The sequence below is a fragment of the Panthera onca genome, chromosome B1 (genome assembly GCF_046562875.1).
Source record: "Panthera onca isolate mPanOnc1 chromosome B1, mPanOnc1 haplotype 2, whole genome shotgun sequence".
NCBI lineage: Eukaryota > Metazoa > Chordata > Mammalia > Carnivora > Felidae > Panthera > Panthera onca.
In genome coordinates this window covers 21,768,934-21,790,466 of record NC_138342.1, presented here as the reverse complement: position 1 = coordinate 21,790,466, position 21,533 = coordinate 21,768,934, and the positions used below count along the sequence as shown (strand labels likewise).

At 39.5% G+C, this 21,533-nt stretch overlaps 1 protein-coding gene across 2 annotated transcripts in view; it reads right to left on the bottom strand.

Annotated features, from left to right (window-relative positions):
- Positions 1-21,533, bottom strand: part of STIM2 (stromal interaction molecule 2) — a 150,625-nt gene that overhangs the window by 56,855 nt on the left and 72,237 nt on the right. For both annotated transcript variants that reach the window (XM_060655281.3, XM_060655282.3), the window contains exon 3: positions 4,190-4,304. In XM_060655281.3, the coding sequence (XP_060511264.2) occupies positions 4,190-4,304 (115 nt within the window). The remainder of the gene's footprint in view (positions 1-4,189; positions 4,305-21,533) is intronic.

Genomic DNA, 21,533 nt, shown 5'->3' with positions numbered 1-21,533 from the left:
AGGCGCAGTCCTGCAGTGGAGGACCAGCGTGAGAGAGACAGACGGGCGGGACACAACAGGGAAGAGGAGAGAAAGCAGGGGAGGGCAGGTCAGGTAGAGGCTTATGGGTCTTTGTAGAGATTTTGGCCTTTACTCTGAGCTGCCACAGGACAAAGCAAACCTGACTTATATTTTAAGCAGATGACTCTGTTGAGCTGAGTACAGAACGCAGCACAGCACAAGCACACGCATGGGGACACAGGGCAGATGCTGCAACTACCCCAGCAAGGGACGGGGCTGAACCACGTGGGAGCACGCCAGGTGATAACAAGGTACCGCACCTTTTTTCCTTCATTCAAACGGAGTTAAGTGGGTTCCACTCAATTTATTCTTATCCAAAATCTAAAATATACTAGTCGCAACAGACTCTATAAGGGACCTCTAACTCCTTCAGTAATGCGTATGTACTGCAGAGACAGTTCACACAAGGGCAGACCTTGTTTTACCTCACTTCTATTTATTTGTTGCACGTCACCGACATCACACAGATCTTGCCTTTTGAGAAGTGAAGGCCTGCGGCAGCCCTGCATCGAGCAAGTCTATCAGCACCACTTTGCCAACAGCATTTGCTCACTTCCTGTCTCTGTGTCACATTTTAGTAACTCTCGCACTCTTTCCAACTTTTTCATTATTGTATTTGTTATGGTGATCTGTGATTGGTGATCTTGATGTCATTCCTGTCACTGTTTTAGGGTGGCACGAACAGCACCCATATAAGATGGCAAACTTAACTGATAAATATGTGTGTTCTGACTGCTCCATCAACTGGCTGTTCCCCACCCCCTTCTCCTGGGGCCTTCCTATTCCCTGAGACACAATACTGAAATCAGGCCAATTAATAATATATGTATTATATATGTTATAATATATATATAATATATTATATATATTTTTATATATAATATATATTATAATATATAATATAATATATATATTATAATATATATAATATAATATAATATAACCTACAAGTGTTCAAGTGAAAGAAAGAATCACATCTCATTTTAAATCAAAAGCTAGAAGGGCGCCTGGGTGGCTCAGTCGGTTGAGCGTCCGACTTCAGCTCAGGTCATGATCTCACGGTTCTTGAGTTCGAGCCCCGTGTTGGGCTCTGTGCTGACAGCTCAGAGCCTGCTTTGGATTCTATGTCTTCCCCTCTCTCTCTCTCTGCACCTCCCCTACTCATGTCTGTCTGTCTGTCTCTCTCAAAAATGAACACTAAAAAAAATTTTTTAACAAAAAAATTAATCTGTCTAGAAATGATTAAACCTAGAGAGGAAGGCATGTGAAAAGCTGAGACAGGCTGAAAGCTAGGTCTCTTGTGCCTGTTAGCCAAGTTGTCAACAGAAAGGAAAGTTCTTGAAGGAAATTGAAAGTGCTACTCCTGTGTACACGCAATAAGAAAGTGAAACAGTCTTATTGGTATGGAGAAAGTTTTAGTGTCTAGATATAGAATCAAATCAGCCACTATGTTCCCTTAAGCCAAAGCCTAATCCAGAGCAAGACCCTGGCCCTCTTCAATTCTGTGAAGCCTGAAAGAGGTGAGGAAGTTGCAGATTTCTAGTTAGAAGCTGGCAGAGATTGGTTCACGAGATTTCTCCACGGCGTGAAAGCGCAAGGTGAAGCAGCAAGGGCTACGGCAGAAGCTGAAGCAAGCTATCCAGGAGGTAAGTAACCAAGGTGGCCACACTACACAACAAATATTCAATGCACACAAAATAGCCTTAGACTATGAGATGCCATCCAGGACTTTCACAGCTAGAGAAGGGAAATCAGTGCCTGGCTTCACAGCTTCCAAGAAAAGGCTGACTCTTTTGTTAGGCGCTAATGACGCTGGTGACTTTAAGAGGAAGGCAATGTTCGTTTACTATTATGAAAATCCTAGGGCCCCGAAGAATTATGCTAAATTCACTCTGCCTGTGCTCCATAAATGGAACCACAAAGCCTGGATGACAGCACGTCCGTTTACAACACAGTTTACTGAATATTTTAAGCCCACTGTTGAGACCTGCTGCTCAGAAAATAAAGATTCCTTTCAAAATATTACCACTCACGGACAATGCGCCTGGTCACCCAAGAGTTCTGATGGAGATGTACAACAAGATTAATGTTGTTTTCATGCCTGCTAACACAACATCCATTCTACGGCCCATGAATCAAGGAATAATTTCCACTTTCAAGTCTTACCAGTTAACAAACACATTTCATTAGGCTATACTGCCATAATGATTCCTCTGATAGATCTGGGAAGTAAATTAAAAACCTTCTGGAAAGGATTCATGACTCGAAATGCCATTAGGAACATTCGTGATTCATGGGAAGAGGGGCAACTATCAACATTAACTGGAGTTTGGAAGAAGTGGATTCCAACCTCCTGGAGGACTTTGAGGGGTTCAGGACTTCAGTGGAGGAAGTAACTACGGATGTGGCGGAAACAGCAAGAATAGAATTAGAAAGGGAGCCTGAAGACGGGACTGAATTGCTTCAATCTCATGATAAAACTTGAACAGATGAGGAGTTGCTTATGGATGAGCAAGGAAAGTGTTTTCCTGAGATGGAATCTACTCCCGGTGAAGATGCTGTGAGCACTGGTAAAACGACAACAAAGGATTTAGAGTATGACATCAATCTAGTTGATAAAGCTGGGGCGGGGTTCGCAGTTAGGAAAAAAGTGCCACTGTGGATAAAATGCTATCAAACAGCACTGCATGTTACTGAGAAACTGCTCAGGAAAGGAAGAGTCGGTGGGCGTGGCAAACTTCATTGCCGTCCTGTTTTAAGAACTTGCCACGGCCAACTCCACCTCCAGCAAGCGCTCTGGCCGGTCAGCGGCCACCCTCAGTGAGGCAAGTCGTCCACCAGCAAAAAGATGAGACCTTGCTGAAAGCTCACGTGGCGGTTGGCATGTTTTGGCAATAAAGCATTTTTTAATTAAGGGATGGACATCTTCTTTGACATAATGTTATCTATGGCACGCTTCACAGAATACAGTATAGTGTAAACGTAACTTTTATATGCATATGCGCTGGGAAACCAAAAAACCATGTGACTTGCTTTACTGCAACATACGCTTTAGAGTGGTGGTCTGGAACCAAACCTGCGGTATCTCCAAGGCATATCTGTACACAGATTAAGTTTTACGGAGCTTCCCACCATGCTAGCACTTTCCCCTCATGAGACTGATATTCTTTCATTTCTAGTACTAACCAAGTTCCGACTACTTCAAATTGGTAGTAGGGAAGGGAAATGGAGAGACAGATTTTTAAAGCACGCTATAAACCTTCTCATATATTAATACAAATACCAAGCACTAATGGGGTAGCATTCTGTATTTTCCCATTTCCAAATGTTACCAGAGCCAGTCTAGTGAACTTTATTATGTCTTTATCCTCTTAAGTGGCAGTCTGTCCCAACTTCCTCCTCCTTTCATTTCACCATTCAAAGGTGCAGAGAAAAATATACACAACACCAATGCTTGACTGATAAAAGAATAGAAACATAAAAACATTTGGAAAAGGACATTTTGGTTGACTCTGTTACTCAAAAATAAAATAATAATAATAATAATAATCTTTTTCTTTTCTAGTATTAGGGATCAAGGTGAGGTTTCAGGTCATACACTTTTCCTGCCCCAATTAGTTACTGTCCATGAGACAGCCTGAGGATCTAAGGGCAGAAAAATGATAAAATATAAATTATATAACTTATCATGCAACTATTAGAAGACTTCATAAAGAACTTATTTAAGGAAAAGCTTAAACATTCTGTGCCTTCTGAAGACTTCAGAAAACTGTATGTGATAATTAAAAACACAACTTTGGGATCCATATTTATTTGATAAATCTTTTATAATAATGTCACTTAACAGCTGAAGCAATACGCCACAACTTTAAGCTCTCAGACATGCATTACCTTACTTATTCTAGTACAAGGTATCAAATTATCTGGCAACAGGCTGACCCATAATGAATCCTAAGAAAGATAAAAATCATTTTTCAAAATCAAAAGTGGAAAATTTACTAAAATATAAGTATCCTCACAGAAAATGGTAGTTTGATTTTTTTCATAAAATCATATGCAATTAGTGAGTTGACAATGGCTATGTAGGGCAAAGGGCAGGTGAGGGATTCAGTTCACTAAAAAGTCTTACCTTCTGATGTTTTCCACTGTTTCCACAAATCCTCAACAGTTATATGCTTATCTTCTCTGTGCAGATGGCTGTGTTTATTAGTAGCATCTTTATATTTCATATCTTCTCTGATAAACTATAAAAGAAAAAACACTAAATTAAGTAAACTTAAATGCACTATTCTAGTCTCTAAACTGAGAAAAGTTCGAAATCCAGTAGGTGGCAATTTTCAGATAATAACTGGTATATTTTTGGTATTTTGTATTCACATTATTCTTATATGCTTATAAAATTTATTTAACAAAATGTCTTCTACTAATCATAACAGCAACAAAAATTTAGGGGCACCTGGGCAGATCAGTTGGTGAAACGTCTGACTTGATTTTCACTCATTTCATAATCTCACAGTTCATGGGTTCGAGCCCCATGTGAGGCTCTATGTTAAGAATGAGAAGCCTGCTTGGGATTGTCTCTTCTTCTCTCTCTCTCAAAATAAAAATAAATAAATAAACCTTTAAAAGACAAAGTACTTATTTAATGCTCATTATTTACCAGCTACTATTCTACATTACATACCATGTCTATGTATCTACACACACACACACACACACACACACACACACACACACACAGTCTTTTAACTTTATTGACAGTTCTGTATTATGTATCTCCATTTTATAGATGAGAAAACTGAGACCCAAAGAAGTAAAATAGTTTGCCCAAGGTTGGAAAAATCACAAGCAGCAGAGCTTTCAACCCAAGAGGTTTCTAATGCTCAAAAACATGGCATACTGCCTCAACATTATACATTTTTACCAAATACTTAGTGACAGGGTGTTTCGAAACACAATGAGTACTCATCTCAACTACTGCTTCATATTTCTGTGTTCTCCTACCTTGGAAGCTATCATTTACAATTGAAAGGCATTTGACCATAGTGGTCAGAACTAAAGTATTTTATAAAACTAAAGCAGATCCTCCATTAATCTTACTTTAAAATATATATGGAAAGAGGCACCTGGGTGGCTCGCTTGAGCATCTCACCCTTGATTTTTGGCTCATTATCTCATGATTCATAGGATCAAGCCCTGTGTCAGGCTCTGGGCTGACAGCGCGGAGCCTGCTTGGGATTCTCTCTCTCCCCCTCTCTCTGCCCCTCCCCCAAATAAACAAAAAATGTGAAAAGAATTTTGTTAAAGAAGAATAAATAAAATATAGAGAGTGCACTAAAATTTTCTTTGCTAAAAGCAACCTGCTCTATGTTACTTCATTACATAAAATCCTTCAGATGTTCCCCACTGTCTCCCAAATAAAAAGCAAACTACTTTTTTTTATGGCTTTTTTTTTTTATGGCTTATATACCATTTCCCAATCCTATTCCTGACAATCTTTTAGCCCTGATCCCTTGATACTTTCCCCATATAAACTCATTACTTTAATTATATATATGAAACAAATAGTTTTCTGTATTATTATGCTTTTTCTCATTACTGATTTTTCTTGTTTTGGTATTATTTTATTTGATATCTTTATCAATGTTTCTAATTTCAAAAATAAAAGATCATATAAAAGATTATTTCAGAAATCCATAATGCAGAAAGTGAAAATCCCCTAGAACTCCCAACCCCCAAGACCTATTTTTCTGACTTTTATATGCTGACAATGAACATCATCTTCAGACAAAGGTCAAATTTTACTTTTGTATTGTTTTTCTACTGAAACTAAAAAAAATACTTTTTTTAAAATGTTTTTATTTATTTTTGGAAGAGAGAAAGAGACAGAGCATGAGCAGGGGAGGGGCAGAGAGAGAGGAAGACACAGAATCTGAAGCAGGCTCCAGGCTCTGAGCTGTCAGCACAGAGCCTGACGCTGGGCTCGAACCCACGAACCGTGAGATCATGACCTGAGCTGAAGTCAAATGCTCAACCGACTAAGCCACCCAGGCGCCCCTAAAAAAAAATAAATTTTTAATAGCTGTGTAATACTGAAAAATCATTTCACTTTTCTGAGCTTTAATAACCTCAGTTATAAAACGAAGAAAAAACATTTTAGGATCAACACTATTACTCAACATGTGGTCGTGGGACTGATGTCAGTCAGCAAACTGATTCTCATCTACAATATGTATAGAAATGGAGAGAAGCCATTTAGAAACCTTTATAGCAATTATACACTTTCAAAAATTCTGACCCAAGCATGTGATAAATGTATTTATCGTGTAGGCCCTATCTGTAATGAATAGGAAATGAAAACTCTGGTCCTTCACCATAGATAACTTGAAAGGCAGGTATCTAGGTCTATTACGTATGTATTTTTGCTGTTCTAAAGACAGTGCCTCACCCTTGTTTTCTAAATACCATTTTTACAAGTGATTTTTAAAGATTTTAAAATCTTTGCTACAACTCTTGCCTAGTTCTATTTCATATTTTCTCTTTTCCTGTTTCTGCCCCTTCCTCTTTGCTCTTCCAGATACCTTCAAAATCTAGTAGGTATACCTGGAAAAATCACTGCCACTGAGATGTTCAGAAACCGCCCCTAGCGTGGAAAAGGTTCAAGAGCTAGAGAGAAATTCTATATTGAAAAGCACGATGATGAAAAAAGCAGGGAGGAAGCCTGCCTTGGAAATAGTCCAGCCACTTGGAACAAATGGCAACTGTTTCATACTTGTGATACATGAAAAATAAAAAAAGAAAACCAATGTCCTAGGAAATTCTTTACACTACATGAACACAACATAAAAATAGAGTTCTGTGGGTTCAGGATCAATATATTTTGGAAAATAGAGCTAATTTCCATACATGGACTAGATGAGACATTCTAGCTACTGAACTATTTTAGAAAGCCTAGGATGTGTATAGACATCTGCCAAATTACGTGTTTAACAAAATAAAAGAATTGGGGTGCCTGGGTCGCTCAGCTGGTTGAGCATCCAACTCTTCATTTCAGTTCAGGTGACGATCTCACAGTTTGTGGGATTGAGCCCCACACTGGACTCTGTGCTGACAGGCGGAACCTGCTTGGCATTCTCTCTCCCTCTCTCTCTGCCCCTTGCCCCGCTTGCTCTCTCTCAAAATAAACAAACATTTAAAAATAAATAAATAAAAGAATTTAGGTATCAAAGAAGGACAATTAAAAAAAAGCTCATGAAGACTATCTATATAGTTCACTTAATGTAAAAGAACTATCTGGCTCCTACAAAAGGTGGGTCAAAACTATATAAATGCACAGAATTATATTTTCCCTGGAGTATATGCTTCTGTTTTAAAACACGACCCCAAAATAATACAATTCATAACAAACCACATAGAAGTGTAGTCTGTATCTCCTATATCTTCAACATTTTTATCACAATGTGACTAGAAAGCAGAATCACTTTATGTTGAAATTAAGTTGGAAAATTTTTAACTCAACCAAACATACTAGAACTCATCAGCTTCCATTAAATTCTCTTCCCAATATCCTATAGAGCATTCTGACTGTTCAGACTTTTCTTTGACTTCATAAAGAAGTGCAAATTGTAGAAATGAGACAGGCTAACAGAAGAAATTTTAAAAGCAGTCACCAATAATTGAAAATGCATGAGAAAACGAAAAACACTTCTTATTTGTTGAAATCTGTGAATTAAGAAATCAGAAAATAGATTCAAATTCTATGAGGTAAATCTTCAAACAATGTACTGCAAATTACATTAGAGTTCCTGGCTAAACATATCCAATTATGCGCCTAGTTAAACCTACTATAGGAAAGCCTGAATTGACAATACAAATACAGAAGTACTCAAATAAATGACTACTGAATATTCTTTTCAAAAACGTTCACCCAGATGAATCTTTTAAATGTATTCTTTTAATACCATTATGGAATTTACATATCCAGTTTCAGGAAGTTAACTTTTAGATGATAAGTTGATTTCAGTTCCCTATATCTCTAATATACACATTACTTTGTATTTTGTATGTGTATTTTACATTTGTGATGCTATGCATTTTTTGTTTTTATTAGATTTGCATTTATATTTGTGCTATTATTTTTATAGTAGTGCTTAATAAAGTCTGACACATAATAGAGCACTCATATCTGGGGCCCTTTTCAGCCTATACCTCTTCCCCTACCAACATCAGTGTAGCTCATCCTTCACTCAACCTATCACCCACTGCCACAGCCATGTGACTAAGGGATGGACACTTGACCCAGAAGAAAACAATCCAGAGCATGACCAGGATGAAAGGATTCTATTTCACAAGAAACTGCAATTCCGACCATAAAAGGCTAGGTCACTTGGTGATGGTTCTGGATCTTTAAGGTGATAAGGAAACTGGTGTCGAAGGTATCACTCTATGAACAGTCAAGACGAACCACATACAGAAGAAGTCAAAACGCCAAGAGAGAAAGAAACGAAAGAGAGCACAGCAAGAAAGAAATGGCACCAGGAACTGGCTCGATTCCTGATGACTTCCAGTTCAGCTCCTGAGGAGGCTTGGGCTACACAATTCTTGTCCTGATTTCCATGACATAACAATGACACATAAGTGTTTCCCCTTTGATTTTTAAATATATGATTTTAAGATCTCAATATTCATGGAGAGGTGATTTATCATCACAGTTAAGCACTCCGACTCTGAGTGTAACAGACTATATTCAAAACCTGACTCCACTACTTACATTCTTTTTAGCCTCGTATTTCTCTTCTGTATAGTGAGGAAAATAAAATTACCTAACACAAATGGTTATGAAGAAAATTCATTTAAAAATGCATACCTAGCACACAGGAGCGTCAGAAAATAAAAGTAATTTGAGTCGTTTTTATATATCAATGTTATTATTGCTGTTGAAGTTTAAAGCCTGAATAAATTACTTTCACCTTGAATAGTCTGGTAGGTTTAATATACATTTTGGAAAATAATAGACATTTAAGAAGCTAGGATTTCCTAATATTCTTAAGACAACCATTTCAGACCTCTGAAACAAAATACATACATAACACAGAGATGAAGAGGAAAACCACAGCCTTTTCACTGACAATGTAAGCAGAGATCTTCCCAAGGAAATCTGTCATCAACAGCGTCCAAGGTCTGATACGTGAGTCAGTTAAAGTAAATGGGTTCCAGGGCACCTGGGTGACCTAGCTGATTAAATATCCAAGTCTTGAATTTGGCTTAGGTCACGACCTCGCAGTTCATGAGTTTGAGTCCCTATCCAGCTCTGTCTGCACTGACAGTATGGCTCTTCCTCCCCCCCCCCCGCAAATATATAAACTTAAAAAGAATACTAAAATAGCTTAGTATAATGTCTAATGGGAAAGAATGCATACCAGAAAGGATCACTGTTATTCTCACCCGTAAAGACGAAAAAGCTAAGGCTAAGGGAGGGTTGGCAATTCATTCCATTTCATACAATTATTTAGGAAACCTAATACCAACATAAATTTTAAAGAATTCCAAAGTTTAAGTCCTTCACCACTATTCACACCACCATCCTAACCTGGATGTTCTGAAAAATGCACTGATTCCCAAACTCTTAGAAATGATACCATGTTAATAAAGCATGAATTGTCCATATTTCTTCATCCCAAAAGTGAACACAGTGGTTGAGAGTGCAGACTCAATCTTCAGACCGATACATACTAGTGTAGTTGTACCTCAAATTTACTATTTGCCGTATGACTTTAGTAAGTTACTTCCCTCTCTGTGCTTCAGTTTTCTCGTCAGCAAAATGGTGACAAGAGTCATGTATCAACAGGTTGTGAGGTTTAAGTGGCTTATTTCATATGAAGTGTAAAGAATAAGTGCTTGGTATACAGTAAACACTCAACAACTCAGCTATTTCATGTAAATCATTTTTTAAGATAATGAGTTAAATCTTTGCCTTGGTTTGCATCATTTCTTGAAATGCTAGAAGATGACTCTGAGGCACTATAAAACGCCACTGATAATCACTGGTCTAAGAATTAAATCTACGGAGCAGCAATATCAAATCCTGCTTGATACTTACCACACAGAATGCTGTAACAATGCAGGGACACGGGCTAGTGCTAAGATAGTTCTGTGTTAATAACTCTGATCTTCTCATCTAAGACAAATGATGACATCTACACAGAACCTAAGAGAACACAGGCAACTGGGACATGTTTTCATGGAATTACAAATGAAAAAAGGTAAATCACTTAATATCTGAGAAAAAATTCTTCAGATCCTACATTCAATTTTTTTTCAAACATTAAAAATCTATACTAATGAAAATTTCAAGCTGATTTGGACGGTTTCCACATCTTACCTTTACACTTTGTCCAGCTGCTACAGTACCATTTCAGCCCTTAATCCCACTCCCTAAATTTCCAACATCAAAAACCCATCAGTCAATCTTCAGTTTACCCACAATAAATGCACCAATGACCTCCTTAGGATTCTGTTCTCAGAACAGCTCAGAGTTCAACTGGCCTCACAATGACTCTGAACACCATTTAAACTAAACCACAGCCTTTTATGCGCTAGCTGGAGAACTTACCCAGTATTTATGACACTAATTCAACTGAATGATCGGATGAGAGATGACAGACGACAGAGTCAAACAACTAATTTACAAAGACTTGTAAGACACAATGTATTTATGAGCTGAAGTTTGTTACACAGGAACCAATACATCACCTATATAATGACTACTCTTCGAGATTATTATTGATTATAATCCAAAAATCTCTAACAAAACTACCTATGATTCCATCAGTCTATTCAATAGTAAACAAATAAATAAGGTCCTATACTGCCATGAACATCAAGACAACAAAGTACAGTGATTCCTGGAGACTCTAAATAAAGTATGCCCTGTGACTGCCCTAAATTAATTCCTAAAGAGAACTTCCAGAATTTTCAGGATAATGCACAGAAAGGGGGAATCAGGCAGAGACCAGCAGCCTCCTGAGGTGAAGAGGTGGAGGTGGGAGCTTGGGGAGAACTAGGGAGAGGAGGGGTTACAGGACTCGGTACAGAGAAGAGTGGACTGTACAGAGAGGGAGCGTGGATTATCTAAAAAAGAGAGAGAGAGAGAGAGAGAGAGAGAGAGAGAGAGAGAGAAAGGCTGCCTGGAGTCTTTACTGACTACTGATCAGCCCGTGAGTACAAGAAAGCCATAGCAAGGTAAGGAAAGAAGACACACAAAAAATTTAGAGGAAACAATCCCTGAAGATTACATATAGCAGATTACATATAGTGCTTGTTCCAATAAGACAGAGTGAAAAATCTCATAATTTGTGGGAAAGGTTTTGTCTCAATACTGTGGAACACGAACCCCAGACTAAATTCTACATGGACTCTGCCCTCAAAACAGCTTATAAATACAAGGCAAGGGGATTAAAGTGCTCCCACGTGACCTAACCCTGTCCTAGAATAAAGCTTAAGAACACTTCTACGGACACAAGATACTCAGTACCTAACAAGGTAAAATCTACAATGTCTGGCATCCAATGAAAAACTACCTCGTATGCTAAGATACAGAAAAACAGAACCCAAAACTAGGAGAAAATTCAATCAAAGCCAATTCAAAAATGGCAAAAATGAGAGAATTAGTAAACAAAGATATTAAAGTAGTTATTACAGCTATATTCTATATATTCAAGAAGCTAAAGTAAATTCTGAGTGTGTTACTGCAGACATGTAAGGTCAAAGCGTTTCTTTTAAAGACCCAAATCAAAATTCTAAACATTAAAACTACAATTACCGAGATGAAAAATACACTGAATGAGATTAACAATAAACATGACAGACTAAAATATCAGCAAACCTAAATACAATAAGCATGAGAAACTATCCAAATCAGAGAGCGAGCTGTGGGGCAATTTCATACAGCCTAACATAAGTGTAATTGGAGTCCATAAGGAGCCAAGAGGGAGTGACAAAAAAAGTATACTTCAAGAAATAATGGCCGAAATTTTTCCAAATTTTATTAAAACTATAAACCCACAGATCCCAGAAGATCAATATACTTCAAGACAAGAAACATAAAGAAAACTACACCAATACACATCATAATCTAATAGCTTAAAGTCAGGGATAAAGAGAGTAATCTAAAAGCAACTTGGGAGGGGGGAGAGGGGATGAAAACACAATAGGAACAGAGGAACAGAGATAAGGAGGACAGAATTGTCAGAGAACATAATCCAGAGACCACTTAGGAAGCACATTTAAAGTGTGAAAGAAAAAACTGCTAACCTAGGATTCTTACCCAGCAAAAACAGCTTCCAAAGATGAAGGCAAAATAAAAACCTTTTCGGACAAACAGTAAGGGTTTATCACAGGAAGTCCCGTACTGCTGGAACTGTTCTTAAAAGCCGTATAAGTAGAAGGAAAATAAGACCAGACGGAAATCGGAGCATAGTTAGAACAGTTTTGGAGGAGTAACAGAGGCAAAAGCTTAAGTGACTTCAAGAATGAGATGAGAAAACTAGTACAGAAATCCTTCTGAGGGAACTTGTTGGAAAAAAAGAAGAAAGGAATTGGGCAATCACCAAAGGGAGAACAAAGAGTTGGAAGTTTTCATACTGCTGCGTTTATGAGGTGCAAGACAATGGCAGGTTTGAGTCAGATGGGAAAGATCAGTAGGAAACGGTACATTGCTAAAGCACTGTCCTCAAGTTGTCCACAGGAGACAGGAGATGAGATGAAGTGCTTGGATGGAAAAATTCGCTTTTGCAAGGAGCACGAACAGTGAATGAATCGACAGTAACAGGAGAGAACATACAGTTTACAGCCACACAGGAAGGTGGATGAGCCTCCCAGTAGCCTTACATGGCCTCTGCCAAGGAGAAAGGAAAGAATCCTCCTACCCCAATCCTTAGATCTCTGGTTAGTTATCACATAGTTGGGAAAAGTATAGGAAATAAACTAGCAGGGGGAAAGAAAAGGAAAATTATGACCAATCACACTTAATAGATTTTACAGCAACACAAAGATTTCTCTTCGCTATCTTCTACACAAGAAAGTAACAGTTTCAAAATTTGAGAATCAAAAGGGCACAAGTGTATCAAAACTGGATACACGGGTATATACATTTGTCAAAATTCATGAAACTGTAAAGCTAAAATTTCTGCACTGAATTGAATGTAAGATATACCTCAAATATTTAAACCATCAAGAATTTCAAGAAATTCATTATCTTTCATAGGCACAATTTTATTCATTAAAAAGATATTACTTACTTTAAATGTATTGCTCATCTCTCATGATTGTTAACCCAACCTTTAAGAGATGACATTAATTTGCCATATATTATACTTTTTCATGTCTTTTTATCATTGTTTGGTTTTTCAGGGTTGAAGAGTTTAAAATACTTCCATCAGTGAGACTCAGGGTTGTAACTATAACCTGTTTCTTTGTGTTTTTTGGTTGTTTTATTTTGTCATAATTGAGATTTTATTGGCTGTTCTGAGGATCAGTACACAGACCCTTCAATGTGTATACAGCTCTTCACATACGTACCAAAAACCTAAAAAATCATGCACTTATGATTCTTTTCTAAGCAGCTATTCTGGTGACTTTCCAGCTTAAAATCTGGAGGCAAATTTTCCTTCAACAGATATTAAGTACCAATATCTTTATATATTATACAATGTTACACAGTTATGGCCCACTAATTCACTGTATCATATACACCACACACTCAAATTTTCATCCGTCAGGGCACACTAACAAAGTTACTAGGAAAACTGGAGTACAATAACCAAAGCTGTTACAGAGTGTACAAAATTAGGACAGGGAGGGCCAAGATTTCAAGGAGTGGTTTTCTTGAAGAAACAATTCTACCAAAGCAACACAGGAACAGAAATCATTTAAAATGTTCAAGATATATTAAATGCATGACTGACATCAAGTTACCATTTAATATGCTTTGTGTTATAAGATATAAAACTACCCCTTGGAATACTACAGCCTGGAATATCAGGCTGACACCCAAGATGATCAAAGCCTCCCACACTCAATATCCCACCATTTTCGGGCTGTACCAAAAAATAAACAACCAGGAAATGATTTTGCTTCTTTTAAAAAGCAATTACACATAAAAAAAAAAAAAAATGGGATAAGGTGGGACTCTCTCCTTAAAACTGTTTGTAGAACTATTAAAAACTTGCATTTACAAAATAGTTCCTCTGGACTGTATAAGAAGGGAGGTAGGGACCACTGATAAAGACATGGTATGCAATATTAATTAGACTGAGCTTTTTCTCTCCTGCTGCATCAGAGGCGACTCTCCTAATTGCTAGTTTCTCTGTCTTCTGCGGGGAAGTCTCCTCTCATTTCTTAGCCACTTCAGCCTGTTTTCGTTTTGCTCCCCTTTCCCTTTCATTTGCACTTCTTTATCTGAAGATTTAGCCTTTCCTGCTGTCATTTTTGACTTGGTTTCCACTTCTGCAGAAGCAGGTTTAGATGAAAACCTTGCTGATGCCCCTTTTGGGCTCCTCCTTCACTGCTCCCTCAGTGGACGTGATCTTCCTCCTGGGCATCATGGTGGCAGGGCAGGCATGGGCTGGGTGCACGCAGCCCCCAGTGTGCCAAATGCCTTTCACAAAGCTGGATTGCCTGGCAGCTGCCACTCCTCCGGCCCCCCTACCTGCTTGGACCTCTGTGACCCATTTCTCCAAATATGATGATCCTACGGTGGTATTCCTATTTCTTTGAATATGACAATCCCAGCTAGGAGGCTTGTTTGACCTCCTAGTTATAGCCACAGAAAGAATTTAATTTTCTTCTATCACCACATACATATACTATGTAACTAATGAGAGACAGGTAAAACACAGAGTTGTCTGCCAGAAGGAAATGAAATGAAAATAAGGGTCACACTAAACTATAAAGCAACAAATGCCATATGGGAAAACCAAATGCAAGAAATTTCTCTGGCTTAGAAGAATAATAAATTTTTTTTTAACATTTATTCATTTTTGAGAGACAGAGAGAGACAGAGCATGAGCAGGGAAGGGGCAGAGAGAGGGAGACACAGAATCCGAGGCAGGTTCCAGGCTCTGAGCTGTCAGCACAGAGCCAAACGCGGGGCTCACACTCACAAACTGCAAGATCATGACATGAGCCAAAGTCAGTCGCTCAACCAACTGAGCCACCCAGGTATCCCTGGCTTAGAAGAGTAATAGAGGAACACGAACACACACACACACACACACACACACACACACACACACACAGTAAAATAGCGAGGACTATTGGAAAGACATTCTATATGGATGGATGAATAACTACATGGATGACATTCTGTTTCTGCTAAATCTTAAAATTAATCTTATGAGCTGCATATAATTTAACATACAGAAAGAGACGGAGAAATCATGAGTGAAATGCCCGGAGAGGCATATAAAAATATGGGATGTGTACGAAGAGCAGTCTGTCTGCAGTTAACTGTGGCTGGAGGAGAGAGTGCATCACCAAGAAGATGCAGAGTAAATGACAATGGCTAGAAGGACATAAAAGGTCTTAAATGCCAAATGAAGAAGTCTGGGCTGTATGTGGTAGACTCTAGTAGTGACTCTCAAAGTGTGGTTCCTGGACCAGCAATGTCAGCATCTGGGAACATGTCAGCAAGTCAAATTGTTGGGTCTCATCCCAGACCTACGGAATCAGAAATTCTAGAGTTAAAACCTGGGTTTCAACACGTCCTCCAGGTGATTCGCTGCTGCACACTACAGCTTGATACAACCAGCCTATGAAGACCCACTAGAAGTTGCTGAGTCTGGGGAAGGGGAAGAGAAAAACAAAATATGTTCCAAAGTGTTTTAATCAAGTAGTAATCGTCGAAATGGATTTTAAAGGAGGAAAAGACTGGCAATGGCAAGACAAGTCAGAAATCAAAGAATAAAACAACTCAGAGAGGGAAACAAAAATGCAGACAAAGATGAGACTGGAGCATCAAGCCTGAGTTGTAGGTAAAACAGGGATACCAGCAACAAAAATAACGTAGAAGACAGAAGAAAAGGGGCGCCTGGGTGGCTCAGTCGGTTGAGCGTCAGACTTCGGCTCAGGTCGTGGTCTCACAGCTCGTGAGTTCGAGCCCCACGTCGGGCTCTGGGCTGACAGCTCAGAGCCTGGAGCCTGCTTCAGATTCTGCGTCTCCCTCTCTCTCTGCCCCTCCCTCACTCACGCTGCCTGTCTCAAAAATAAATAAAAACATTAAAAACAATTTTTTTAATAAAAAAAAGAGAAGAAAACAGTATTTTCTAAACTTTTAAAAAATGTTTAGAAGTTTATTTATTTATTTTTAGAGAGAGAGAGAGAGCGCAGGAGGGGCAGAGAGAGGGGGAGAGAGAAAGAATCCCAAGCAGGCTCTGCATTGGCAGCACAGAGCCCAACACGGGGCTAGAAGCCACAAACCAAGAGATCACGACCTGAGATGAAACCAAGAGTCAGATGCTCAAGTCACTGAGCCACCCAGGCACCCCAACGATATTTTGTTCTAAATATTTATTTCTTCTTGAGAGTGCAAGAGAGCATGGGGGAGGGGCAGAGAGAGGGAGACAGAGAATCCCAAGTAGGGTCTGCTCCATCAGTACCATCTGCTCGCTCCTTCCTTCCTTCCTTCCTTCCTTCCTTCCTTCTCTCTCTCCTTCACCCAAGTTCAGGACAAGGCCTCTCTCAGCTCCCTACCCTTGTCTCTCACTGGCAACGCCCCTAATAAATTTCTAGCATGTTTAATCTGCTACTGGTGTTTGCTTCTTGGAGGACACAGACTAACATGAGTGCAAAAGAAAAATATCATCACCCTAAGGAAGTAAGGTCTAGGGGCGCCTGGGTGGCTCAGTCGGTTAGGCGTCCGACTTCGGCTCAGGTCACGATCTCGCGGTCCGCGGGTTCGAGCCCTGCGTCGGGCTCTGGGCTGATGGCTCAGAGCCTGGAGCCTGCTTCCGATTCTGTGTTTCCCTCTCTCTCTGCCCCTCCCCCATTCATGCTGTGTCTCTGTCTGAAAAATAAATAAACTTAAAAAAAAAAAAAAAAAAAAAAGTAAGGTCTAGCAGCAAAAAGGGGAAATTAAAAAAGTGATGATTAATTTAGAAAAACTGATCTAGTGGATTAGATCACCAATAAAAACTGCCTGGATGTTGATTCTAGAGTGTCATAGAGGCCAATGCAGAGCTCGAACTCACGAACTGTGAGCCAAAATCAAGAGTTGGATGCTTAACAGACTAAGCCACCCAGGCAACCCCAGAAAACAGTATTTTGAGGAAGGTGGTGATTGGTTCAGCGTGAACTTTTCTAGAAAGGAAAACAAAGAAAGACAGCAATGTATTTCTTTTTTTTTTTTTTTTTCTTTTTTTTTTTTTTTTAGCATTTTTAGCATTCTCTCTTTTAGCATTTAGGATGCTGTGTTAGAGATCTTAGCAGGCAAAACGTGAGAATGGAATTCACTAGAGAAGTCAGAACTAAGCTTATACAAAAATGATAATTAAAGCCACGAGCCTGAATAAAACTTCCTAGAAAGGGAAAGAAAGAACAGAAGAGGCCCAAAGACAGGAATGTTATGGAAGAGACTTCTGTTTTCCAATCCCAGTGTAAAGAGCTTGGAAGTCACCAGTCCACCCTAACAACCAGCAAAAAGTTGACCAGACTGAAGAGTAAACTCTTCCTGGATCTGTAAGAGAGGGGAGGGCCCAGGACGAACTGCTGCCCCCAGGACTGGAGAGACTGGCAAGCAAATGCAGGGAACCTCAGCTGACTTTAGCCGAAGCAGAGGCCAAGGACCCGAAACTGCTGGGGGATTGGGGAGGGGGTGGAGACCCAAACTAACTGAGGAAGGGCTGCAGGATCAATGCAGGCCAGTCTGAGAGGTAAAACCTCCAGGGATATCCAGTCATGGGGTGGAGGGGGAGGGGAGGGGTGCCTACTGCATCATGAGATTTGCCTCCAGGAGCTCAATCAGATTACCACAGGGAACACTGAAGAGGAATCTCCTCCTACTTCTGGCAGGTAGAGGGGAAAAAAACCACTTCCAAATACAGACGGTTCCAACCTACAATGGTTCAACTTAGGATTCTTCGACTTAATGATGGTGCGAAAGAGATACACATTCAGTAGAAACCGTACTTTGATTTTCGAACTCGCACCTTTTGCGGGCTAGTGACATGTGTTCCGATACTGTCACACTGCTGGGCAGGGCCAGTGGCATGGCATCGCCCAGCCGGCCGCGCAATCACAAGGGTAAACAACCAATTCACTCACAACCACTCTGTGTCCCTACAACCTTCCTTTTTCTCACTTTCAGTGCAGTATTCAATAAATTACATGAGATATTCAGCATTTTATTATATTCAGGCTTCGTGTTAGATTATTCTGCCCAATTGTAGGCTAATGTCAGTGTTCCGAACACATTTAAGGTAGGTTAGGTGTATTAAATGTATGTTCGACTTACAACATTTTCAACTTACGATGGGTATATTGGAATATAATCCTTGTAAACTGAGAAAAAGATGTGTGCTCCAGAGCACTCTGTTCCTCTTAACAAGGCCTACCCTCAGGGGCAACTAGTTAACCAGAGCCTAACCTACAAGGGTATTATCAGAGCCTAACTGACAAGGCTCAGCTCAACTCTACTGGGCTCTAGCCTTCCAGTGGGAGAAGAGATATACCCAACTCCAGCTCGCTCCAGCCATCCTGTCTCACCTAAGGGAAAACAAAAAAACAAAAATGGGAAAGACTTGTGAAGGTTACAGTCCAGAACCATAGGTTCAATGAAAGACAGAGACCTAATCATGGGTCTACAGAACACTTCCCCTCCCCCTGACACCACACCACCCAATTACCGCAGGTCTATTTACAGCAGTTTCTTTTGTCCCATACATCATGTCTAGCTCTCAAGAAAACATGGCAAGACATACCAGAAGGCAAAAAACAATCTGAAGAGACAGAAAAGCATCAGAACTAGACATAGTAGGGAATTATCAGACCAGGAATTTAAAATCACCATGATTAATACACTAAGGATTCTAGTGGATAAAGTAGGTAGTATGTAAGAACAGATAAGCAATATAAGCAGAGATGCAAATCCTAAGAAAGAACCAGAAAGAAATGCTACAGATCAAAAATACTATAACACAAGTGAAGAATTCTTTTGATGGGCAGACTCGGCAGAGCTGAGAAAACCTCTCTGCGGTAGAGGACAGATGTATTGAAAGAAACTTCAAAACCCAGCAAGTAAAGAGAGGACTGAAGGAAAACAAAACAGGACTATGAGGCAACTACAGAAGGTATAACATAGGTGTAATGGGAATACCAGGAGAAAGAGAGAGAAACAGAAGAAACACCAGAAACAATAAAGACTGAGGATTTCAGGGCAGTGAAGATACTGTGTATAACATTTTAGTGATGGATACATATCCTTATATATTCATCCAAACCCAGAGAATATACAACACCAAGAACAAGCCCTAATGAAAACCACGGACTTGGGGTGATTACAACATGTCAGTGTAGGTTCATTCTGGGTAAAAAACATACCAATGTGGTGGGTGATAATGAAAGAGAACGCACCCCATTGTGGGGGTGGGGGTATACGGGAAATTACGGTATCTCCCTCTCAAGTTTGTAGTAAACCCCAATTGCTCTAAAAAAAAAAAAAAAAAAATTAAATCTTAAAAAAAAAATTATGGAATACATACACTTTAGGGTGCAAGAAAAGTAAGAACAATGAAGAGATCAGAGAAGTAGCCAGAAGTAGGAAAAGGAAAAAAAAAACAGCAAGCAAGTTCTTTTCAATGCTATCCCCCACACCACCATACTCCAGTCAGACTGAGTATTCTCTATTACATAAATTAGTATCCTTTGTTCTTCCTTTAATACATTTTCCCTACTCTGACCCTTCCTCTTGGAGTGTCTCACCTATCGTTTACACCTGTGAAAACCTTGCCCACTTCCAAAGGCCCATCTCAAGGACTCCTACTCCAGGTTTTTCTAGATGCTCTTCAAACAAATGTACACTCTCTCTTCTGAGACACAAGAGCACTTCCACGATTCACGTGTATCCCTAGTACATAATATGCCCTGACATACGTTGTCTTTATATCCCTAGTAGAGGGTAAGCTCGTGGAAGTCTATGCTGGCTTGTTTCATTCTGCCCCATATTCATACAGTGCTATATATATAAATAGAAACTTTAAAGCCTTAGGTGTGTTTTGTTTTTAAATGAATGCTCAACAACACCCTTAGGAGCCTAGGCATATTTCCCAAGCCCTTGAAGGAACTAAGTAAAAAGAAAAATGAAAACAAAAAAAACCCAGCTATTTAGTTCGAAAAATAGTTTTTAAAGACCATAAAAATTCCTGTACTTCTCTAAGACTTGAAAGAAATTTTAGGAACTTAGGAGATATAAAAATAAAGGTCAATTGGCAAGTGTTAGCAATTCAAGTGAAAGGCTCTCAAATATTTTTTATCGATTATTTTAAACATTTTCAGGATTAAGACAAAATATTTCTTCAGTTTTAAAAAGGTTCTCTTTACCAACTGAGTTTCATAGCCTTATAGTTTCAGCCTCCAGGCCCAATAGCCCTATAAAAAGGCTGGGGGGTGGGAGGGTAATAAAAAGCAGCTCATCAACACCTGGTGTTACCAGTACTAGATCAATGCCATGAGCCGTGTCAAGCCAGGCAGACCCAGCGAAGCCAGGATAGGAAGCCTAAAGGGAATACAGGGGGAAAGTAGTCTTTAAGGTGAGGTGAGGCAGGTTCTCCAGCCTTGCTTAAAATAACACTTAAGACGTAAGTCAGTATGATTCAGAACAAATACGGGGAAGAAGCAGGTATGAGGCTCTAGTGAAAGAGCTGACATCAACGTCTAGAGTTCTGCAACTAACATTGAGGTCATTAATAGAAACACAGTTCAAGAACGTATCCAGGGAGACTCCTTCTGAGTCCAAGGCTCAAAACTGAACACAAGTTCAAAACGCAACAACCTGGAATTGTGTCTCAACATGTTCCAGAATGAACGGAAGTTGGGACGGTTGGGCTCTATCCCCGCTCCTACGCTATGTGACCTAAGTAACAATCTAAGCCTCCGTCTCCTCATCTATAAAACAGGGATATGACCTGTCTTGCCTATCCCAAAACAGCATTGCTAAAGAGCATGTGAGACACCATAAACGCTTTCTGAACCATGATGGTATAATCAACATACGGCAGGGCTATCTGAGGAAAAGAACAGTTTACCTTACATCCAGCTCCCTGATACAGCACAGCACCTTACCTTAAGGCCACACGAAATGCTGCCTAGAGCAAAACAGTCTTCTGAAGACCATGTGGTTAGTGACTGCAGCACTTACTTGTGAGAGAAATTCTGGCAGGCCAAACACTGGATAGGTGCACAGGAAAATTTAGACTATTATG